This window comes from Siniperca chuatsi, linkage group LG1 (genome assembly GCF_020085105.1).
Source record: "Siniperca chuatsi isolate FFG_IHB_CAS linkage group LG1, ASM2008510v1, whole genome shotgun sequence".
Classification (NCBI taxonomy): domain Eukaryota; kingdom Metazoa; phylum Chordata; class Actinopteri; order Centrarchiformes; family Sinipercidae; genus Siniperca; species Siniperca chuatsi.
Window position 1 is genome coordinate 31,185,090 of NC_058042.1, and position 26,267 is coordinate 31,211,356.

General features: G+C 39.8%; 1 protein-coding gene across 5 annotated transcripts in view; it reads left to right on the forward strand.

Annotated features, from left to right (window-relative positions):
- The window catches only part of mtss1lb (MTSS I-BAR domain containing 2b), an 83,979-nt gene extending 74,208 nt beyond the window's left edge, over positions 1–9,771 (forward strand). For all 5 annotated transcript variants that reach the window (XM_044184500.1, XM_044184470.1, XM_044184576.1 and 2 more), the window contains one exon: positions 52–9,771. In XM_044184500.1, coding sequence (XP_044040435.1) covers positions 52–932 — 881 coding nt within the window. In that variant the 3' untranslated portion in view covers positions 933–9,771. The remainder of the gene's footprint in view (positions 1–51) is intronic.
- The last annotated feature ends 16,496 nt before the right edge of the window (positions 9,772–26,267 follow it).

A 26,267-nucleotide genomic window follows, 5' to 3' on the forward strand; every position in this document is an offset into this window, starting at 1 on the left:
TAAAAATGTCATCATTATCTCCTTTTTTCCTTCCCTTTCCCCCCACATAAGGTTCAGATTATGACTGCTACTCAGTCAACGGTGATGCTGAAGGTCCAGATGGACAGACAGAGTTCGACAAGTCCTCCACCATTCCCCGCCACTCTAACATCGCCCAGAACTACCGGCGCATGATCCAGACCAAAAGGCCAGCCAGCACAGCCGGTCTACCCAGTGGGGTTCTTGGTCCTGGGGCTCATGGGATACCAGGACAAGCTGGTGGAGCTGGTGGAGGTGGAGCAGGCACTCCAGGCACTGCCACCATCCGGCGAACCCCGTCTACCAAACCGGGTGTGAGGCGCACACTGTCCAACGCGGGGCCTATACCCATCCGACCACCCATTGTGCCTGTCAAGACACCCACTGTTCCCGGAGACTCGTATTCAGCTGGTGCAGGTGGTGGTGGGTATGCGGGTGGAGGGCACTCAGGTGGCGTGCCTGTGCGTGTGGGCAGTGAGGAGTGTGTGTTCTTCACTGGAGTCGAGGATGCACAGGGAGCGCTTGAATATGTGAAGGCGTCACCGAAGCGCCTCAGCCTGCCTAACACCGCCTGGGGATCAGGGGCGGCGTTAGAGGTGTACGCCCAGCAGCACGGCGGTCTTTCAATGGGCCCAGGGGCCGGATCAGAGGAGGATCAGATGATTGCTGCCAATCGGCACAGCCTAGTGGAGAAGATCGGCGAGTTGGTAGCCAGTGCGCACGCCCTTGGAGAGGGGCAGTTTCCTTTCCCCGCCCTCCCCGATGACCCGGCCCTGCAGCCAACTGGGCCCACCGACACTCAGACAGGGACAGAGGGGGCAGAAGGGTCCGGTGACATGCTGACCACCATCAGGAGAGGAGTCCGCCTTCGCAAGACCGTCTCCAATGACCGCTCGGCGCCGCGCATCTTGTGATTGGAGGAGAAGCAGGAAGAGGATGATACTTGTCAGCGAATAGGGAGTCAGGTGTTGGTGTGGTGCAACCCAACCGCCTAATACATACAAAAACCATGTAGGGAAAGCTATAATATAACAGAAGATGAATGAAAACGAAAACATACACAAAAAATAAGTTTAAAGACATCATTAGAGTAATGATATATAATATAATATAATATAATAATAACATTAATAATGTTAACCCATGCTGACAATTAAAAGTTAAATACTGAATATTGACAGGCTCCTAGCCGGCCACTATAACTAGTGTGTGTTGGACGCATGTTTGTCTTCTCTACACCTTCACCCAGGGATGGAAAGACTCATAGGAAAAACAGATAAGATTAGAAAAAGGCAAAGAAAGAGAGAAAGACTGGGTTCTGTTTGCCAACTTATACCCTTCCCCATCTTCTCCAACTAACCCAACTGTCTAATCCCAGATGACTGATGACTGAAGGAGGGGCCAGTGGGGGCGAGAGAGAGGGAGGTCAGAGTGCCATGTGAACAGCTGGATTTGAACCCAGGCTGTCTCAGCAGCAACATACTGTACTTATTTGCCCACTGAACTGAAGCTTTGGTATTAGCACGGGGAGCTAACAAGCCAGAGGGCTCCTCTGGTTCATCCTAATCTAAAAGAGTCTAAAAAAAATACTGTTGGCATTGAACCGTGCTAGTGCCCCCTTCCCCTCTCTCTCTCTCTGTATGAAGTGTGTGCGCCTATTCATGTGTATGCATGTGGGCAAATGTGAATGTGTGTGCACATGTGATTGATTGTGTGTAGTGTGTGTGCGTGCGAGGGGGGTGGGTAGAGCTCTGCTGCAGGACAGCTGGTTACCCAATGAGGGCAGGGCTTTTCTCCTGTGTGTTGTGCGTGTATTTTCTTGTTTATATCGTGCTGTCATTTACCTTGTTACCACTGTACGAGAAGTTACGAGAAGTAATCCAGGCGTACAGATATATTCATATATATTTTCTAGAACCAGAGAGAAAATGTTAAATCAGAAATGGAGCAATAAGTGTGTTTTATTTTCTTGTTTCCAAGAAGAGAATCGATGGAGGATTGTAGGTTCTCCTTTGTCACATTCAGGCAATCATCAGGAATGCTAAATTACACATCGACTGTGAATTCATGCCTAGCCGGTTTTGGCGTGTCTCTCTCCCTGCCCCTGTCTCGTTCTGGTGGAGGAAATGGATTACAAAAAATGTTGAAAAAAAAAAAAACTGTAAGCACTTTGATAGGTGGTAGAGGATGTACAATAGCCACTAGGTGTTGCTGTAGTCATACTGTATGATAGGGAGAATGAAAATGAGAGAGATGGTTGCCAATAAGACTGTGTCCTGAGGAAATGTTTTAATTTGTAGAAGAAGAAGACATAAAGGGACAAAGAGGAAGTGAAAAAGACTTGTGGAATTGGAGTGATTGGTCAAATGAGAGATGGGATAAGAAAGTAGAGCTAAATATTTATGTAAAAATGGATTGGACGTCAGGGCTCTTCAGGGTTCTACAAGCCATCACCTGCCGTGGATTGTGAATAGTACTGAAGCTTTTTATGATGTGGATCGACTGGTATCTGAAGGACTGAACACATAATGCAAAAAATACACTGCACAGATAGGTCAGACTACTTGGATATAGGTTTAAAGGGTTGGTTCACCCAAATGACAAACAAACATATGTTCTCACTAGTCATAAAAATAGTTTACTTGTAAAGGTTAAGAAATATGAGAATCTGAGATTTCTGCCTCCACTCCATAATAATGGAGGTGAATGTAATTTTGTTTGTGGTGATCATAGCGTTAAAAAATTACATTTAAAAATTTCAACAGCTACATCTACGTCTTCCCAGAGTCAATGGCTCCATTTCTTTGGATCATCTACAGACCTTGTCTTAATTAGACTACTTTCTACCGCAATAATAGTCTTTAAAAAACAGTTGAAAGCACATTTGATAGATTGTTGAGAGTAACAAGGACACTATTTCAGAAAAGACGCATTACTGTTGAACTTTTTAAATGCAATTAATACTGTGAGCACTATTCACCTCTACTGTATCGGGTTGGAGGCAGAAATCTCAGAAACTGGACAAATAAAACCAAAACTATCAACATGCCTAGATATTGTAGAGACACATGTAGAAAATATGTTTATTTGTAATTTGGGTTCAATGACAGTCAAACATACATCAACAATGGACTTGAAATTTATTTGCACATGCAGATTATGTTCATTGGATATATGCTTGAGTGGCATGAATGTACTCTGGAGATTTCAACATTGAATGCTGTATTTCCAATACTGTATATTACAAAGTAATCTTCACTCATGTTCAAGTGCAAATACATATCAGCACACCAGCTTATCTGCAAATATATTCTTACCTATAAATACTGTATATTTGTGCATTATGGGAAAGCAAAGTGAAGTCTTGAACATAGCTGAACAACAGTTTTTTGCCCCAGATTCGCTCTAGTTAAAACCTTCCTCCTTTACAAAATTAACTACAACAATCTTGTGTTCCATTTAAAAGGATACCATACAAAAAAAAAACATAGTAAAAAGGATTAAAGTTGCAATAATGTTACCATAGGAGGCAAAAAATTATGAAAAACATGGAGAGAACACGTACAGTTGGTTGCTAGTGTTGGGCAGCAACGCATTGAAGTGATTACTTTTTTCAGTAAAGAGTAACAGATTACAATCTGAAATTTAGTAATTACATGACAGTTACTAATCGAAAATTTGAGAGTCAACTTATTTGCTGTCTTACGGAGGACAGACTGCAGCTGCAGTTGAGAGGTGTAGCCTCTACAAAAAGAGGAGAAATAAATGCGCCTTTCAGTAACAAAGTTGTCTTATTTACATGTTGTGTCTTCTTAGCTACCATCCAGCAGCTGGTAGCTTTGCCTTTGTCCGAGCCTCCAGTTGAGGATAAGACTTCTTTTGAGTGCAGCGTGCGGTCAGTCACTCAGGCTAAGCTAACGTTAGCTGTTGATGGTCTTGTTTTCTGGTCCGGCGTGTTAAATACAGAAGATGTGACATGCTGTAAGATAATGAGTAATGAAACTAACTACTTTTGCTGTTGAGTAATGTGTAATGAGTAATTGATTACATTTTTTAACTAACTTGCCCAACACTGGTTACTAATGAGCGGTGTCACCTGAAATGTAAGCATTTATTCAGTCACAGAAAATAAACGCAGTTCCCCTGATCAGGTTCTTTCATTGATTGTTGTGTGAACACAAAATTGCTGTCTAAACTAAAATATGCACCAGGCTACCCCAGTATGGTTTGGCTCAGTTCAGTACAAATATCCCAGTTCAGCTCAGGAGGCTCAGGATTATTTATGGACATTATGATGTGCGCAAAGGTGAAGCCTGTTTGATGCGCTCGCTGGTGGCAAAGAAGCAGGAGGGTTTCAATTTTTTAAGCTGACAGAAAGAGGAAAATATGTGTGGAATGAGCATTTCACTGCCTGTTCATACAATATGTACTCTATGTGCTGTACTTGTAAATGAGAATCAGGCGCACAGATTTGGTACAAAGGTTTGTTAGAAAATATTACATGGACTATTCAGTTTTATTATTTTTTCATTCTGCAGTACTGTTTGAATATTTAGTCTTACTTTTAATTAATGTAAAAAGAAGAAAAAACTCCCGTTTCAACACAAACTACTAAGCTGTGTATCATATGGATGTAGGATGTGTGGGCCGCGAGTGAGTGTGTGCTTGTTTGGCTGTTGAACTGTAGACTAGTGAACTCTTCATCAACATGTCTGTATGCTCTTCTAGCAGTGACCTTAACATAGCCGGTAACATCAGCGCTCTCACATGCTCTTTTTCTCGATATATTTCTTTTTTTTCCTCTTGAATAGAGCACTGTCACCCTCGGCCAGCACACTTTTTTTTTTTTTTTTTTTGAACTTTGAAACAGTGCTTCAACAAGGGGAGTGATTATTTTTTTTATTTTTTTTGTCTGGGGGAAACTACTGTATGTGTGTTGTCACATGTGGATGCTGTGTGTTGTATCAGCTGAATCTGACTGGGTGAGAGGGTGGAAGGGGAGAGCAGCGGGCTTGGACTCCATCCCCCCCCCCCCAAAAAAAAACACATTTTGGGTGAGAAAATGTTCATCTGAAGTGTTTGTGTAAGACCGCCTGTCGAGGTCACACTGTACATGAATATACGTACGTATGCCGAATGTACTGCAAAGTGAAGGGGATCATCGAACTGTACTTGCTTGAACTATTGCAATGTCAGAACTTTGTTCTTGTACAACTGAATGAAGTTTCCAGTTTAAACAGTTGGAAAGCAATACAGAGATAGCGTGCGTGTACGTACATTCACAATAATGTTCCAGTGTGGGTATGTTAAAGGAAAATACCACTGTTTTGTCATCTCTAGGATACTTGTGTTCCCCATCTAAACTCTGTTCCACATTGCATGGCTCTGATGTATGATTTGGAGTTTAGAGACTATACATCCAAGGACACTGCTAGAGCCGATTCCACTAGTCTGAATGTGCTGTATGTTTATTAATTCTAGTGCAAACTGAAACTGAAACACTGCCAGTTATCTACAGTAGGTTACTGCTTGACTGAAAGGTTTATAATGCCCTGCAGCAGAGACACGCTGTTTAATTCCAAATGATGGATAACAACTCAGGACAAGACAAGGATGCTAAAATTGTAGGGTTTTCACATTGAATGAGATCAAGACAGTCAAATCAAACTGCACACACCCTGTCATGCAACAGGATGTATATAGGCTATAGGATGAGTGTGAGATGAGAGTAAGATACAACACTGCTATTTTCCTTTAAAATGCCCAGTTAACAGCACAAAAAGTTATCTAACTAAACAATAATGTCTTTTTTTTTAACATGCTGAATTAACTGTGTAGTGAACTAACTGTCTGAACAAGCTGAAATAACTACTCTGCTACATATGTGTCAATATGCCCATGAGTGTATGTGTATGTGGGTAGAAGTAGGCCTACCGGCACGTGGGCACAGCAGGAGCTACAATAAAAGCAGGACATTCTGTAGGAACATACATAGACACATAGCCAGATTTTCATGCGTGCAGGCATGCGTGCGTACACAAAAACACACATACACATCATAGGATACACACACAAAATATTCCATTCTTCCTCAACTGAGAAAACTACACATTCCTAACTACAGCATGTCCAAAAGTAACCAGCACTGTAAAAAGTAACATTTTAAAATTTCTTTTGTAATTTGATCAAGTTAAAAGGTTGAAAATATCCCATCTGAACTTTCAGTGACATTACTACATTTTAATTTCTTTTGCTATTAGCTGTCTTATTGCTTAGCGCGTGAACTAGACAACATCTAGAATAATACAAAAATGGAACATGGTACATTTCTTTCATGTTACAGGTAGTTACATACAGCATGCATACTTGATTAAAAGTTGAAAAAATGATTTCAAAAAATACTGTGTTTCTATACATACAGCTAGCCCGACAGACTACAGCGCTGTTGAGTATTAGGTATGTACCTATGACTAATATGAGCTTATATAGACTGTCAGATGTTAAAGGAATTGTTTGCCATTTGGGGAAATACTCTTATTCGCTTTCTTGCTGAGAGTTAGATGAGAAGATTGATACCACTCTCATGTCTGTATGATTATTATGAAGCTACAGCTATTAGTTCACTAATTAACAATCTATATCTTGTTTGTTTACTTCACACAAAAACCAAAGTGTAAAATTGACAAGTTGTTGTGGTTTTATGGCGGGTAATGTGCTGGATTATTTCTCAGCCAGGCACAGTGAGAAAACGAATAACCCCAAAATGTTGCGCTATTCCTTTAACGTTTAAAGAAAACTTGGCGATTAGTTTTTTCAGATGGTGTGACCACAGTAGGATTGAGACGTAGTCTAAGAAAGCCTGGAGGTGTACAAAAACTGCCAATTAAACAACTATGGAATTAGTGTTTCCAGTATGGATAAAGCAAAAGAAAACTGAATTTACATATTCCTCTGATCCCAGACTTTTTTACACTTATGTATCCCTCTCTTCTTTTTCCTCTCTTTATCTTCCTCTTTTCTTACGACGCCCCTCAGCCTCCATCCACTGCTCGGCACAGTACACCCAGGGATGCCTGTCTATCTGACGGGTTAGAAAACAACACTTGTCACGATAAGAGTCCCACCGGCTGTTACGGTCTCTTTGTGCCTCGCAGCCAATCAAAGCTAATGAAAACTAATTCCGAAGAAGTCTTTATTTTCACCACAGTCCACAGTGAATATGAGCTCAGCTTTGTTTCTCTCTGCCCGTCTCCCCTTCACTCTCCTCCCTCCCCTCTCTCCATGTGTGTCTGTATACTGTATGATGGTGTGCATGTGGGTGCACGGTTCAAATGTGGGTGTGTTTGGTAATGGCTAACGGGTGGTATCATTATAGGTCCTGGGTGTGTTGTTCAAAGAAGGGCTGGAAGCATTAGCTAGGCTAAACCTCTCCCTGCTGTACCCAGTAACATGAGCTGGTTTCAAGGCAAGCAGCTGGATGTCTGACACATCTCAGTGCTAGATTACATTTTAATACATTTTGATCAGGTTTTTTAAGACATCTTTTTGGCATCATCTCCCAGGCAGCTTATATTACTCTGATGCTTTCTCGGTGAACCTCTGTCAAAGAAACCTACAAGATGCAAGTACGAGCAGTAATTCAACATGCAGTGGGCCTTTTTACCCACATTGCCAGCACAAGAAATCTGCTAGTGTGCAAAGCACATGGTTGGTAAGACTACCAAAACACTGTATCTTAATCAATAAAGAGTATTAGTACGAAAATGGCCAAAGTAAAAATCCACTCAAAGGGAGACTAGGCAACTTTTGTGGAACAGCTGCCACTGTGGCCACAAGTGATAATTACAGTATAATGGTAAATGCTAAAATGTAATGCAACATTATCGCAAGAAGAGACAAGTTTAAAGTTAAAAAACTGACTCAGTAATGTCAGTAACTAACATTAGCTAACACTAGCTGCAATTAGTTACTGGTAAAACCAGACCAAGCAAGGCAAAACCCCTGAGTGTACTGAACTGAGCAACAGTTCGTTTTATCTGCCATGAATTTAACTTTTCATTTGTAAGAGGAAAAATATGTTATTTCTTCTTTCAAAAGTTACATAGCCTTACTTTAAGTAGAAGTTAAAAACAAGACCATAGTTTCAAATGTCATAATTCCAAAAGTACATTACCAAATCACTTTATAAATCAAAGTTTTTAACAGAGGAAGTATTGTCAAAGAGCCTTAGGCTCCAAATACAATAGGCCAGTAAAAAAACTCATTGCTGCATCAGTAATCAACTATTCTTCAATCAGCTGACCTACTTTTTACTTTTAACGAAGTGCATTTTTGCACAAGTACTATACTTCTACTTAAGTAAAATTTCTTTAAGGTAACAGTACTTTTACTTGAGTATAATATTGTAGTACTCTTTCCATCCCTGATTAAAAGTAGAGTAAAACAGCCGCTCAGGCTGCCTGTTGTTAGATATAAAACATTAATCATGGCCACCATCTCTCAGCCAGTAAACTTGTTGACCGTCTGCACTTCAGCTGAGTTTCCCTGGTTACTCAGATTTATAGGAAATTTGCAGCCTTCCACTGTGAGCATTTGCTGGCAGCATGAACACGCCGTTAGAAATCTATGCGGCAATATTGTGGACAACAGCCTTATTGGTGGTGTGGAATGCTTCTCCATACCTTTGGTTCCCTTCAAATATGTATACACTGGAAACTTACTGTAAGTCCTAAATAACATAAATGTCACCCATGTTAAATAATTGAAATGATCGTGTAAGTTCTTTATCTAACTGATACAAATAAGAAAGACCCTGTGCTGGCAATTGAAGGACAGACTGTGTTGTATTTATGATCAGACCAAAAGAAGTATTGTGTATTTGCTGTATGCACAACCCACTCCTTTAGCCATCTGCCCAGGTTATATTGAATGTGTACTTTATGTATGTGTGCATGAGTGTGTGCATGAGTGTGTGTGTATGTGTGTTGCACAAGGACACGTGGTTAAGACCCCTACTGTTCCTCCCTCCCACCTCCCACACACAATCTGTCAATCCTTCCTGCTGTCTAATACTGAAGAAACCCACTACACATTCACACAAACACAGTTAGACGCACTCTTCTGAAGCAAACATGACTACGGTAGATTCTCAGAAGCTATATGATGGTCCGCTGAAGTCCTCCAAGGGATCATGATGAAACATGTTGCAACTTCCTGTCATACAGCCATGCAGAACAGAGTGGCCAAAGTGGCCTCCTGGTGCCACTGTAACTAAACTGAATGTCTTACTGTCAATACTCCCGTTCTCAATAGTGTCTCTCGCTCGCTCTCTTTCTCTTCTTCCTTTAAAACCTCCATATGAACTCTACAACGAAATCTCTCCACAACTCACCGTTGAGGCATTGATATCCATATCTATGGGGCTATTTTGTTCTATGGATAACATGACAGAGTCAACATCTGCTTTGTCTTTCTGTACAAACCAATCATTTGCTCCTCTCTTCCCTCCCGAGTAGCCCTGCAGGCACTGTGGTCTTGTCTTTCTCTCTTCTTTCTGTCTCCTCTTCGGCTCTTCTTCTTTAATTTATTGTGAATTGATTTCTAAGGTTGTTTCGCCACTGTCGCTGATGATAAGGTTTTCTTTTGTCTTCCTTTTTGTAAAATTGACCCTTTTTTGTTAACTTTAGTCACTGCTAATGTAACAAAACGCACTGTGATGATTCCAGTATTAATAAAAGTTGTACTTAAACTGTGTGCTGCTGTACGAAGTGGGTCTTATTAATCAAAAAGACACAAGGTCAAGGTCTTGAACCAACCCACCCAGTTCAGTGGATACTGTACACTGAGAGAAGTGAATGAATATGGGTCAGTGAAGTGTCATTATGCCTTCTAAAGGCCACTAGGGGGCAGAGAGGCTAACTGTAGTCAATGACCCCATTAATTAACAGTGTGACACTGATTACATATAACAGACAGCAGCAGCAACAATATTAACTTAGATTAGATGTTGTAAATAAAAAACCACTTGTTTACACAGTGTAGTTAATGTTGTAGCAGAAAATAAAGATATGGCTCAATATGACTGAGTCAGTGATGACCACCAGTACTAAAATATATCAATAATATATTTAGAAAGACATGCATTGGTTTTATTTCTTACTAAATAATTATTTGGTGTAATAACAATTGTTGTGACTGATTTAGTATGACAGCCTGTACAGTATGTTCATCGATATTAAAACACATCACACAACTCTTCAGTACACTATGCTTTATTCACTTCACCAAATGTTTTTGGCTGTTGCCTTCATCAGGGTGGTGTCTGAGGTTGTTTCCAGTTTACTTTTCTACAGTCCACTCATCAGTCATGTGACTTGTGGGTCACCACAGAGACTAAAAACAACGTTATCATCATAACTATTAAAATATACTTTTTACAGAATACCATATTTACTTTTAAATTATACAGATATTTACGAGACAAATATAAATGAACATGAATAGAAAAAATAGAATATTGCAGCCATCTTTTGAAAAATATTCTTTAACAAATCATCTCAACCCATGAATGGCAAAAAGGTTGAATATACATTTGTCTATACAAAGCAAATTCTGTATTCTTTCAACTCATTTTGCAAGGCAAATTTCCAATTATTTAAAAAGAAAGCCTGTTATTTGTAAAAAAAAAAAATTAAAAAAATGAAGACTTGATTATCTTTAAGGGAACGGAGCACCAGCTGAAGGAATTCCATTAGTTCCTGAATGAAAAGATTGACAACTTATTTTCACAGTTAAATGGTAAATGGACTGTACTTGTATAGTGTCTTTCTAGCCTTCTGACTACTCAAAGTGCTTTACACTACATGTCATTCACCCCATTCACACGCTGATGGCAGGTGCCAACTGCTCATCAGAACTAAGAAACTAATAATTAACACACACTCACACACCAATGGCACAGCCTTCGCGAGCAATTTCAAAAACCAAATCAAACCGGATCAAACTGCCAATCTTCCGATGAGTGGACGTCCCGCTCTACCTCTAAGCCACAGCCGCCCCAATTAACACTGAGGCTCACACTGGTCTGCAGTGGTCTGGAGTGTGTGTCCTAACGTTAGAAAAAAGTAAATTGTGCTGTATGGCACAATTAAAAAAAGCATACTTAGCTGGTTTAATCTAACAATAACTGAATTCTTATGCAAATGTTTTCAGGTGGTGTTGTACAGCACTGACATGTTTTATAGAAACTTAATAAAATATTAAAATGCGGGAATTACAAGTGGCTGTCTTATTCACATTCAGTTTGCAGGTGAAGTAATCTGAATAAAAGTGTAGAGTAGTGGTTCCCGACCTGGGGGTGGGGACCCTAAATCTGAGGAGTCACAAGATGATCAGCAAGATATGAAATAAAGGGGAAAGCATTTCTGCTCTCCAAGTTCTGTTCTTTTCTCCAATCTTTGTTTTTTTATCATGGAATACTGGATAGATTTACCTCTTCAGGTCACTAAATATTAAACAATGTGAGAAGGGAACATGACTGTTGAACTGGTCACAACTGATAGATACAGTATTACAGTATTATGCAACCTGCGATAAGAGGTTGCAAGTAGACACTGCTTTGCTTTAAAGGGTCAAAAGTGAAAAAGGTTGGGAACCACTGTTGTTAACAGTGTTAAATGACCACTATACTATTGCTGTAGTCAGTAACTTTAATAATCAGCCACTCTGTAATTGGGGAGAGTTTACTAAACCTCACACAGTCCATTTTGCTGTTTTGGGAAAAAAACTTGAATCAAAGGGATTTATTTGCATGAAAACTAAGTTTTAATAATAATAGTAAATGTAAAACAAGAAACATTTGTATTCATCGTGATAAAAAAAACAGATACACAGTGTTGGAAAAGCCTTGTTCAATTATATTATGGAAGTGACCATACAGAGACTAATTAGAATGACAAGAATTGAGAAATTAAACCAGATCCTGCTCACACCTTAGTGGACATTACAGTTTCCGTCAGTGAATACTGAGTGTTTGCTCTCCACTTCAATTAATTAGCCTTTTTTTTTCAGGTCATTGCCCATGACAGAAAGTTGTATATCACTCATAAAGGTGGAAATGTGGGTTGTATTGTGTCCTGGTGGGGGCGCCCAAGACCTTTAATTTGCACATGCAGAAGCCAGTCTGAGGCAGACGGAGCAGTGATAATACATGCTGCTTATTTACAGACAGACCATTTCCATGCAGATATGTTAGACACCTGAGCTGTTCAGAAAGGAGTCAAACAGGCAGCCAGGCTACACTTTCTTCAGCCAACATGTCAGCTGATGTCCTCAGGTTGCCAGAGTTTCTGGTTGCTTATAGTGTGAACAGATTATAAGAAGGCTAAATGTAAAAAATAAGCCGCGTCCATACAAAAGCCAATAAATAGCCAATAACGTCTCAAGCATTAAGTAGGACTTAATGCATAAAAACTGACAAAACATTTTTCATTATGTTTTATACTATATCTGCTTCTCACAATTTATGTTCAGTTTCCAACAAAAACCAACAAAAGCTGCTGCTGCAGGCCATCATCTGCTGAGAATCAGTGAATAGTCTATTGGTAAACTTAACCAAATCTTGTCAGCCTGTCTTGATTAAACCACATTGACAGAACAAGGACAGACTTCTTTTACTTAACACCTACTCCCACGTTACCAGCATGGAACCACACAAAGAAACTTTAATTAAAAATAAGTGGGCCACAATTAATCTGAGGGAGGCACACTTCATTCAAACTCGCAGCAGCTTGAGACTGTAAGCCTGATGTACTGTCTTGTGTGTGTGTGTGTGTGTGTGTGTGTGTGTGTGTGTGTGTGCTCGGCTGAAACGGTAGAGAAGTGAGTGGGAGTGTGTCTCTGCTGGTCTGTCTTTCTTATGTTGGGACTCTAATTAAATGTTTAAATCGTGCGGTTCACTAATAGTGAGCTGCTGAATGACATGCTGAAAAGACTCAATCGTTGTTGTGGTTTATTAACAGAAAAGCAGCACACAGACTGGGGATGGGTGACTTGATGGCTTTTCAATAATGTTGCAGTATCAACAGCTCATTTATTACTTTTATAGTTTTTTTCCTGCACTGTGAATTATTCAAACAGATATGTGTATGTTTCTCTTTACGCTTCTGTGTTGTGTCCCAGCAAATTATGTATCCAAATAAACTGAACTGAAGTTCCCCAAGGTTCAAATCCCGGACCCCTGTTTTTCAATCTTTACATACTTTCGTGAATACAAATTTTGCAAAGAAACAAAGTTGCCTACCATGCCTTTGCTGATGACACTTACATGCATATAACCTGGCACAGAAAGGAAGAAATAAGTGGCTGAATGTGCAAAAATGTCTTCCAATTAAAGACAGAATATACATTTGTTTTATTATGTGTTATGGTCACAATGGTTGACTGGCAGCTGCTGTAGTGAGAGTGTCCTTGTGTCCTTATGTTGTATGTTGACACCCAACACCAGCAATAGTAAAAAATGGTACTTGAGGGCTCAAGCAGGGGGAGTGTATAGCTTTTGAGCTGTATTTTAAAACAACCCGATCCATTCCCCCTGTTATTACAGACATGATCTGAGGAAAGTGTGTGTCGTAATCCTTAACACTAAATACTCTCAGCATTTATATTTTAGTTTGTTTTTGTATTGTGAAGTTATGCAGTTGTTTAAATGACGACCTGACTAAGCTAGCTAACTTTGTCTACTGTCGCCCATAGATAGTTCTATCTTCAGAGTAAAATACCATGGTAACTGTTAGTGAAATATGTAGGTTATTCCATGTTTATCTTTACTGATATGTTCACTATACGGAAAGGGTACGGTTTTATGTGTAGTTAAGTTTTTGATGGCAATGGAGTTCTTTGGCATAGAGGCATTAGGGCTTTGCATGATTCTTGTGCCAGCCTCTGCCAACATGCACATGCACCTGCATCTGCAAACGTATGCAATTACATAATTGTGGCCACACCTGGAACTGGTCCGAGCCGCTTGAAATGTGAAACATTGAGGTCTCCAGCCCCGCCACCTGTGCGCAGCTCCTTGTTGATGATTGGCTCGTTGTACCGTGGGACCCCTGATCCAGTCACTTCCTCTTCCGTCTCCTTCAAAAACACCCAAATAATCAGAAAACCAGTGTATTTATAAAGATGAGAAGAACAAGGAAGCAAGTAGAAAACAACACATATGCTGTAAAGTGGCGACATACTGTACATTGTAAAAGTTCACAGCTTTGCCTGATTTCTTCTTCTACAGTGGCCTTCCTGTGTATTGCTGTAGATTACTCCACAGCGCTGACTAGAGTGTCGAGAGTAAAGGCAAGTCCCCCACAGACGAGAAAATGTATTGTTGGTTTTGGTCTTCTCATGGAATTTAATGATGGTAATAACACCACCTTTATCCTTTAAAAATATGATAAGACTTTAAGGATTCATGCCTAGATAAGTACTTGAAAAACCTATTCATGCCTTTATCTCCAGAAAGTTCGACTACTTCAATTGAATTCGATTCTTCAATTGAATTCAATTCAAGGGCTTTATTGGCATGAAAGTTTCAAAAACCATGTTGCCAAAGCATCAAAATATCATTTGTCCAAATTTTTGGACAACATTGCTTCTCAGGTCTTACAAAAAATGTGTTAGAGAGTCACAGCTCATGAAAGCTGAACACAACCTTCCAGTTGTGCTTTCATTCTGTCACTGATCTGATTTTAAAATAGTGCTGCTCGTTAACCCACTGCTTTAGGGCAAAAATACATCTCATAGTAAGACTGGCTTGTTACTTCTAAAATAAAACATGGTAAATGAGTGTTTAGTTACACATGGTTGCAACAAACTTATATCTGACACTGTGACTGTTGCTACTTTTAAATCGAGGCAGAAAGATTTTATGTTTACTGCTACATTTTCTTTAAAAAGTTACTTATGTGTTTATTTGTTCCTTCTATTTCTCCATTTATCTGTCCACATTATTTTATTGTGTTTGGATTTTGCACTTTGAAATGCACAGTGTGAAATATATGTATACTAAATATAAACTTGCTTCGCCTTCTGCCTCTTTCACACACACCTTATTGTTCTAGAGATGGTAAGTAGATGCAGTAGGTGTGTGTGATGTCCATTTTGTCTCCTTGAAGATTAATGGTTTAAAGGCGTCCCTTTATCTGACACACAATGACAGTGAGGATGAAACTGGAGAAAAGGACTCTTTACTCAGTAATGAATAATGCTACTGTATAGAGGTTGCTGGCTTTTAAAATGTACATGCAACTTGTGAAGCCTGGAACCCTGGTAACACAGCATCTTCTGTGGATAATTTAATGCATGGAATATACTGTATGTCTCCTGTGTCCATGAGCAAAAAAGCGAGATCTGAGTGAAATTACTGGTATAAATTTATGGATAGAGAGTCACACTTTTCATCACTCATGGATTTTGCAATTATTAAAGCAACACTTCTTTTCCAGGTTTTTGAGCATAATCATTTAACCAACTGATGTAAAAATAAATTATTATTATTATTATTTGTATTAATGAAAAAACAAATATTGAAAAGCTTTTCTGAAATAAATGAGTCAGTTAACTTTATATTGTAGCCTACAACTAAAGCCTAAGGCCGCATTCAGATGGACAGTTGTTCTGTGGAAAAACACAACCCTCTCATTTATTTCAATGGGGCCAGTGTGGCAGCGCAGCAGGGGTGCCAAGGCAGGTGGCTCCGGTAAAACAATGCAGGGTCATCTGGCAAGAAAGTTGAACTTGGCTCAACTTTTGACGCAGCATCATCCAGCGATGCTCTGCGTTGACCAATCACACTCTGTACATGCAAAACAAGGAAATGCACAGTCCTTAAGTCTTTCTTTCTTTCAACAAACAGCTAACTTAGCAAACATGTTAATATTGTCAGTAACGTTATAACGTTACAATTAGCTACCTTGATAAGCTATCGTTAAATAGCCAACATTAGCATTAACAGCTGTTTACTTACCAGTCTAGAAGAAACTGTGACTCATTATCACCTCTTGAAGTACAAAGTGGTATTATGAGACAGGATGGGCCGAGGCTAGCTGATTAGCATGCTAACTTCAGTAGATATCTCTGCAAATCAATACAAAGCGTCAAAACTTGCGTCAAAATTTGACATAACATCAAAAGTGTTAAAATTCTTACATTTAGCTCCTTTAACGTTGTAGTTAATCAAGGTGGAGCTAATATCTAGCTACAGTATTAAATGTCAGGTCAAGTAATTCATTAAAGGCCCTCCAGACCCACACAAATGTTTTCAATTAACTTGCTGATTCATACCTGCCAACATTCCCGTTTTTCCTGGGTTCACCCGTATTTCAAGGCCATCTCTTGGCACCCTCCCGTTTTGTTGTTTTGTCAAATTTCTAAATAATCGTCATACACGGTTCCAAGTTTTGGATGTTTTTTTGGATGTGAAGTCACCCAAGTTGCCATGAAACACAATCCACACACTACATATAGTTTCAACCTATCTGTCACCTCAACCTGGCAACTCACAGCCCGATCCAAAGGGCGTGTGCGCAGCTGCTCTGCTCTGCACAGGCATGACGGGCCATCGTCAGGGCAGGACGCTACTCCACCTAACCCACCTAAGGTGCATGCTGAGTGAAGTCTTATCAGAGAAGATAAGTGAAAACACCTTGTGTGATGGACGATGGGCGTGTAGGGTCTTTTACAGCATTAATGAATGAACACATCCTCATACCTAAACGACAGAACAGGCCAATTGTCAGTGACTCCCAAAACGACATATATGACCGTTGTAAAGTACCACCGTCAGGTGCACCGCTTAAGTATGTTACATGACTTAACTCACGTGACGTTAGTCAACTTCGTAACGTTATTTAACTTAAATGAGACACACGAGACCTAGGTCTCCTGGATGATAGGCATGTGTTTGTTTGACCCATCCACCACCCCGACACCCTCCCAATGTGGACTTTGTCACTCTTCATGCAACATCACCTGACTTCCTTCTTTGTTCTTGTCATAATTACTACGGCCACTAGAGGTCACAGCCTCGTAAATATGGGTCGTAATAAGCTGCTTTCATAATCGACCTATACGACCGCTGTTCTGGTGAGGAGGGGCTGGGTGAACAGTAGACACACATTATAAAATGGAACTGAAAATGTTCAATGCTTGGAAGTTATCATTGATGTTACCTGCTGCTGCTGGTGGCTGAGGCAGAGCCGGGGAAGCTTGGAGGGACAGTGTTGACTGAATCATGAACTTGATTAGCTGTGGTTTGGCCTGGCAGAGCTTGGTCTAACAGATGTTATGGTCCATTGACTGATTACATTTTGTTTATGTGTCTTTCAGCCATCTCACCTTGAGTCCTGCACAGTCTTGAGTCAGTTTTTAAGTGCTACTTTGTTTTGTGTTTATGTTTCATATTATATTTTATGATGTTTTATTCTCACTGCTATCTATTGTATGTCTTGTTTATCCCCTATTGTATTCTTATTTCTATATTCTCATATATTTGAAATACTGTCATTTTTTAAATATTTCTCCTTGAACATTTCACTGTTTACCTGATATCTAATTAAACTTTACTGTCTTTTTACTTATTACTGTCTTAGTCCTTTATTCTAAATGTTTTCTGCAGCTTTTTCATTTTGTTTTGATAAATGCTTTACAACACTGGTTTGTGCTGTATAAATAAACTTTATTGTATTACTCTAAAGTGTACATGCTTATTTAGAGCAGCTACTTTTGAATGTGGGGCTGGTCATCATAGTGAGTAAAGAATGATAAATTAGAAGTAGTAATTTGTATAAATCAATGAACAGGTTAAAGACAATAATATATATCATATTTACAGGTAGCACACATGTAGATCTGTGTTTATTACCAACTGTCACAGTTAATTACAAGGTGTAGGTTTTTCTTCCTGAAAACCCCTTGAAGGGTCCCAAACATGCAGGCGAAAAGACCACCAAGTTATTAACAATAAGGAGTTGCCACAGATTTGGATGGTGCAGTACAAATTGAGGATTTGATGGAGGAGAAGCATAAAACTGACAGGTCAAATTCTACCTTATCCAGTAAGTAAATTTGTCGCTGTAAGTTCAAGTTTATCTGTAGAGCACAGTCTCACAGAAGCAGTTCAAAGTACTTTACACAGTGATAAACCAATGAAAAAGAATTGTAAGGTATCCGGCTGCTCATGGGGCATGCCAAATACAAATAGTGGTACCAGTTCATAATCTTTACACTCTACACAAACACTTTAACGCCAGTTATTGGTATGCCATTTGCAGTATTTATTGCTTATATCCAGCAATTTGATATTGGGAGACCCTCTTTATCTGACTGTGAGATCATACAGTTGCATATATTATCAAATGCATAATCTGATAGATGTGGGTATGAATCTGGCCTCTAGAAAATATCAAACGTTTTTATGGATTGCTTCTCTTTATCTAATACCATCTTGGCACTGCCTCTGACACTGTTGTTTTCTTTGTTTCTTTCTTTCATCCTTTCTTTCTTGCTGTCTGTCTCATTAAACATCTCGCAAATGTTAATTTTACTGTGAGCTACTGTGATGCATATCAATTGTTAGCCATTGGAGACACCAGCTTCTTAGAACATCCATTCAAGACCGTTTATAAAACCTGCAAAAGTGGGCACGGCATGAGGACAAATTGATGACAGATGGAGAAAAAGAATGAGGCAGAGGAGAGAAAGAGAGAGGAAGAAAATAAAGAGTTTTGCTTGTGATGAAATGTAAGTCTAATCATGGAGCAACAGGGCCATAGAGTGACATGTTTTGATTATCACACTGATAGGTGGCCTACTGTGAGACCTCACAATGAATCAGGCAGATCTCATGTTTAAATGTATATATTATTGAAAATAGAGGGTGTGTGTGTGTGTGTGTGTGTGTGTGTGTCTGTGTGTCTGTGTGTGTGTGTGTGTGTGTGGGGGGGATTGTTGGAGTGAATAACAAAGCAAGGTTGCTGGAGATGAAAAGGATGTCTAGAGTTTTGGTGTCTGAGAGGATGACAGAAAAATGTCAGTCTTCTTTGCATTTTGTGGCTCTCATCATATCCTAACTTGGCTGTCATGCTTCAGGGGTAATGGGGGCTCCTTCGTCTGAAGCTGCTCAAAACCAAATCAGAAATCACAGAATACCTCAGCTCACAGCAAAAACCATCAAGAGCGTCTCATCTGCATATCGAGTGGCCTCGAGGAGGAGTGGGGACGGCAGAGGAGGAATAAAGAAGAGAAGCTTGACAGAGGAAAGCCTGTCTCAGTAAATGACATGCTGTATGCTTTCACAGCATGTCCACAACAGAATGAATGATAAAGAAAAAAACAATACGAGAAAGTACATCTGTGAAAAGTGACACTGAGATGAGAGAAATGACAACAAACACACAAATATGCATAACAGAACATAAACTGCCTAGTGTTCACTGATACACTAGAACTTGAATATTTTGGAGATTTGACAGAATCTTTCAAATTAGTCCCATGTATGGTGGCCTTGGTGGGACATCTCTGGGTCAACTTGTCAAACTCAGCTCCACTTTCATTAGCCTCACCAGCACTTCTGTCAGACTTCAGTTGCACTTTAAGATTAAAGGAAAACTAGGGTTCATTACAACTTAGGTTTTATTTTTTTAGCTCTGGCCATCAGTTTTATCTACTATGATAACACTGTACTCACCAAAGTCATCACTGCAGTCTCAGAGTGAAGCGACATACCTATAAATGCGTCAGACAGGTCAATAAACAAGAGTAGGCAGTTTAGCCAGATTATCTAAACCACTTTTTTTGGAGGTAAAACCTGAAGTGAGCACACCTGTAATGTTACTAATAATCCCTCACTGCACAGGAGAATCGTAAGTGCACACAACTACGGTACGTACAGTCGGTCAACGTTAAACCAGGAAGTCAGTCTGTAAGCTTTGATGGATGTTTAAAACGGACAGTTTGGGTAATCATTTTACTCTTTGTCTTCTCTTCCAGATAAATTTCACTGGCTTTCACTAACTTGGGGGGTGTCTGACCACTCATGTTTCTTGCCCCGTAGTACCTATTTTTATCAATGTTACTATTCCAAGCAAATAAAGTTAGCGAGTACCATGTTGGTATAAGTGATAGAAATGATGGTCAGAGCAAGGAAAATAAAACCAAAGTTGCAATAAACTGTTTTACTTTAAAGTTATAATCCTTAAGATTATCATGAAATCAAACCACGTTTTATGGTTGGTATATTTTCAGCAATAGCCATTGAATGTATTACCATTTTATACTTAAGAAAGGCGCTATACAAGTACAGTCCATTTACCATATTCACAGGAAACGATGCAGCATGTAATCCAGCGTTACTGTTTGAATTGTTATCTCATTATCAACAGCCTCACTGGTTACCGTTCACTCTACTACAGCCGTACCACAGCTGTATTAAGTTACTTCTACTACAGTTTTACATATTGCAGGGAGTAAGCCACAGCAAGTTGTTAAATGAAGAGCTGCAGGTAACAGATTACACATCTCTTTAGCAAGGTAACCAACATTACTGTGCCCTGCTCTTGTGTGGAAAATTACTAGAGCCGTGTGCAGCATGAAATCAGATTGCAGTTGCTCATGGCATAATGGAAAAAGGCCAATTATTGACTGACTTATTTATTAGAACAATGTGAGTTTGTTTTGCTGTGCTGTAAACAGATACACCAGTTGCTCTTATGTTGTATTGCTGAAAAAGCAGTTGCTTAAGGAGAGTTTGTTGTACTGCCAGGACTGAAATTATCAACCAGGACTGAAATTTTAAAGATTGTAACTTTAATGCGCACATAAACACACCAATATTAACATTAATGTAATAGGTGCTAGCATTAGCACTAGCATTAGTGTGAGGAATAAGATATAGCTTAAAGGGACAGTTCACCCCAAAATCAAAAATACATATTTTTTCCTCTTACTTGTAGTGTTATTTATTCATCTAGATTGTTTTAGTGTGAGTTGCCGAGTTTTGGAGATATCGGCCGTAGAGATTTTCTGCATTTTTTGAATATAATGGGATTATATGGCACTCGGCTTGCGGTGCTCAAAGCGCCAAAAAATACATGTTGAAAAACTCAACAGCAACGTCTCTTTCCAGAAATCATGACCCGGTTACTCAAGATAATCTACAGATTTGTTGTGAGCAGTTTCATGTAAGAACTATTTTCTTTCCACCGATAGTTCCTACATGAAACTGCTCACAGCAAGGTCAGGGGGACACAATGCAAATTCCACCTAGAATTTGAAAATAATAATAATGCAACGGTAGTGGTAATATTAATAAAATAATAATAATAATAATAGGAATGATAGTGATAGGAATAATAATGATAATAATAGTAATAAGACTAATAATAGCAATTGTAGTAGCAGATGTCGAGCAGGAACACGTGGGCAGCAGGTGGCCCACAATCACCGATCCAGACTCTGCAGCTCCCAAGGCAGAAAAACCTGCTGAAAACGACAGAAGGAGAGAGGAGAGAGACGAGAAAGCACAAAACTATGGGACAGAGAAGATGTCGAGTTAGTAACATGCATTAATGGGATAAAAATGCATACAGATGGAGAGGGAGAGGAGGAGAGAGCTCAGTGCATCATGGGAAGTCTCCCGGCAGTGAGACTTCTAGATGGAAATACAGCAAAACAGGTAAGAGGAAAAATATGCATTTTTGATTTTGGGGTGAACTGTCCCTTTCAACTGATATGTGTATCTGACAAGTAAAAAATATCCTAAAATCCAGTCTGGATTATCAACCAGGCAAAGCAGCCAATAGTAGTGGGGCCGGACGCGAATTTATGTTTAATCAAATTATTATTAACTATTTTGACACACAGAAACCTGGGCTACATATTACAGCATTGGAGTACTGGTTGGTGTATGGGCTCCAGGCAACATATAATGAAGCTGGTGATGCGTTGTTTGCATTATGTACTTACTGTATATGATGGGCAGTTAAATATTATTGTTTAGCCTGCATACAACATACAACACACAGAGAGGCCCAGTGCTCATTTTTGCCCCAGGTCACTGTAAGAATTATACCAGCCATGCCTAAAATCACCACCAAACTCTTGAGAAACATGTTTGAGTTATGACATAATTTTCATTCATCACTATTTGTACACTTTTACTCTGGGTGAATTTGTTGTAGCAGTGAAGCCCTGGTGTTAGAAGGTGTTGTGGCTACAACTAAAGCTAATTAGAGTTATTGCAGTACCCAACATTTGTGGAGCCAAAATGGAAATCTAATTGTCTGTCATGACTCTCACATTCATTAATGCAATACAATACAGTTTTGGAAAAAAACCTAGCCGCATCACTGGACTGTTCCACACCATCGTCAGTCTGGTTGGGGTCAAACTGAGGGCAAATGTAGAAACCTAAAAATCACTTGGCCAACTTTCAGTCCCCACATTTGTGGCACATTATATTCTTTCTTTGCACTTACTTACATTTACAAACACTGGGTGATACGACTATAGACAGGCAGTCAATAACTCAACAGAGTGCAAGGAAAAGTCATATGTCAGTGCAAAACACAAAACTATGTTTGAGAGTGTGGTTCCCAACCTCGTTGATACCCACCAAGGTGCAGGTTTTCATTTCAGCCAATCACTACGGAGCTTATTTCCCTGTCTGGTTATAGGTGGGCACATCAATGTCTTGATTGCATGTGGTCGAGAGCCACTGGTTTCTGAAATCAAATAACATAGGCCTTGGTTAATATGCAAAATAATGAAGATCAAACTGTGCCAAGGATGTGATTACTGAAAGAGAGAGAATTATGTTTTAGTTTATACTGTCATTCCCTCGCAAAATGATTCACTTTTGTTCGTACTCCCTCACTCTATCCAAATTTCCAATATTCCTCTGTCCTCTTTTCCCAAAATTCTTGCCCTCCTCCTCAACCTTGGCTCTTCATCAACATTCTGTATTTTCATGATGGCGCTTTATCTCTCTCTCTCTCTCTGTCCCAGGCTGTTTGGGAATGATGTGGTGGTAGTAGTAGTAGTGGTCTGGTGTTGGTGGCTGCAGATAGCCAAAAGCCCACAGCAGCACACTCGCTAATTAAAGACAGCTAATGAACGACAGCATTAGCATATCAATAAAGGCTCCCTCTCTCTCTGCCCGGCTGCCTGGCTGCTGAGTTGTCCATGATGCTGCGTCCATGACCAACAATACAGAGCCAGACTGCTCAGAGGAGGAAAAGGGCGACACAGACCAATGGCAAACATACAGGTTGTATCAGGCAGAGCGTTCACAACACTAATTAGAAAATAATCTGTTCCATAATCAAGTATTAAATAGTGATCTCTACAATCTCTAAAAAATCAGTTAAACATAGTCAAATAGCCTACTGTGAAATTCCTTTAGGTACTGTAATTATTGTCAGTAGGAGGTAACATGATGTATGACGTGACCTTCCCTAAGCTCTCTCTCTATCACATATTGCTGCTTTATGCACATGAGCAATATTTAAATACACTCTGAATATCTTATCTGAGATTATTGCCGTTTCTTGTAGGTAATTAAAGAATTAAGTCGTGTGTTTCATACGGAAAATTTATCTCTGTTCAGCAGTGCCATACAAGGCTTCGTTAGGTAACTAGAAAACAGGATAAAACACGTAGGCTACTGTTTTGCACTGCATCCTGACCCCGTTAACATCTAGTATTAACATGTGATCTGTATCTGAAGATGTGATCTTGATAATGACATTGAACATTTGCATTTGCACCTGGTATTAATAAGTGCTCTTGATATCTTGATTCTGCACAAATTTTAATCTAATCTTAATATGTAAATTAGGTAGATGGAGTTGACAGATTTGTCAACAAACACTGTGCATCTCAGGTCAAAAGAGGTGATGTTGGATACTCTCAGGGGACCACTACGACATGCGGGGCGTCATGTGACAGACAGAGATATATGTAGATTACTTTTCAGTGGTAGGCTAATATTACTTATAGCTCTTTTTGACCAAATACTGTAGTTCCAGAAGCTATGGAACCATAGAAACTAAACTAGGAACTAAAAGTCTCCTTTGTGCATCTCTGTGCATGTTTGAGATGCTACCGCAGCTGAAGAACCGTGACGATTAGGCAAGGGCAAACGCACTACAACTTAAGAAAACACATGCAAATAGACGATCATAATGCAGTTATGTTGTCAAAATTATACTAAAATAACAAAAATTGGTTTTCTTGTCATAATATTTATTCTAGTGGCACCCAGTGCTCAATTACTGAGTGACTGAAACTGTACACAAGTTGTAGCAGCTGCAAGTTTTGTGTTTGACCAATCAAGACATGGTCATGTGACCCACGTCTTGCATGTTATAGTGGTTGCCCAAGAGTCTCCCTAAGCAATGCTTCTGAATTGTAGGGCTGGGTATCGGTACTCGATACCTTTAAGGTATTGACCAAAATAACCCAGTACCAAGTAATATCAAAACGTCAAACGATACCTGCATTCGATCCTTTTTGTACCCAGATCTAGAAAAAAATGACTATTTGTACAGTTCGATTCGATTTATGCTACATGTGATTGGCCCACTACAGCAGCTACAGCAAGCAGCTACAGCAAGCAGCTATATACAGTCTGTGATGAAGTCGGTATATTTGACAAAGTTGGCAGTTCAGCCTGCTGGTCCTTTTGTGGTCACTTCAGAGCCCCGCACACTGGTCCAGAGCTGGGTCCGGGTCCAGCCCCGTCCGCTCTGCCTAGCCCAGAGACACTCCGTCAGCGAAGCGGGCCCTTGAGGAGAAGTGACTGTGAGATCGATGTGTTTACAGTGGAAACTTCAGCTCACTATCTGCTGTATCAGCAGCACCGCTGGCTTTGTGTTTGTTTGTTTTTTTGCGGTTGGCTTGTAAAACAGACACAACTACACATACCCTAATTCAACCTCTATGCATGACTCAAGCTCTTAACTCATAGTCTTTCATAATTAACGTTTCCCATTACTCATCACTCTGATAAACAAGGCAGATCTGTTGTGCTGGCTCTCTACACTTATCTCATTTTGAAAGTGTTCTTTAATTTGTGCGCACGAATGTGACCTTTCAACATGTTGGGTGGTCACACTGTACAGGTTGCATTTACACGTGGCTGAGATTCGATTACTGTGTGAGCCTGAACACCTCAAGATGTGGTCTGCTCAATGCGATCACATTCCCATTGCAATGTATTGTGCATGCATTTCACTTTCTTTAGTATACGTTTTCCTTAATCAGATACCCACAAATATATTGCATGTAAATACCGGGTGTAAATGGGGTATTTGAGTCTTAACAGTCAAAATTACTACGGAATTCAGGACTTAAATACAGACATATAGGAGTCTAGAGTGATTAATAATTTGCATTATCAATAGCAGATTCATTTCAGAAACCAGTATTACATAATAATTACAGTAGGACGATCAAGAAGAAGTAAATTAATTAAAAGGAAGCTTTAGTCTCTCTGTAGTGCTTCCTTGCATTGTCCTTGCATTGTTGCTTGACATAAAATAATGCAAGAGCTTGCATCACAGAGTATACAGTCTCTCTCTGATGCAACCTTTTTCACTATGCTATTTCACAAAGCCATGAAGACACGACTTAATGTCAAGAGCACAGCTGACACTCTGGGGACTGACACTTTGAACCTGCATTTGTACTGCTCTGATTGAGCCTCGGCCTACTGTGAATTGTGTATCTGATCTGATGTAAGCCTATTCACAGGTATCTGTTGTCTCAGAGACTTCTTGTGCTTAGGAATATCTGGATACTATCTCACGTATGCTCAGTTCAGTTATTGTACATTCACATGTGTCTCATAATGATCCAATCAAATCAAGTTAAGCCAGTTAACCTAACCTGTCTTGTCTTTGGATTGTGGGAGGGAGGAAACCCACGCAGGCATGGGGAGAACATGCAAACTCCACACAGAAGGGCCCAGAACCCAGAACCTTCTTGCTGTGAGGCAACACCGCTAACCACTGCACCACTGCGCCACCCTCTAAAGTGCCTCTGGTAAGATAAAGTGATTGTAAGTTATATTAGTCATTAGGCCACTCCAATACCTTGTCACAAGTCCCCAGTATGCTTTGCTGCTCGAGGCTATCTGTTGATATCTATCTGATCTAAGCATAGGTCTGGACTGCTCTGGATGAGCTCAAAGCCAAAGA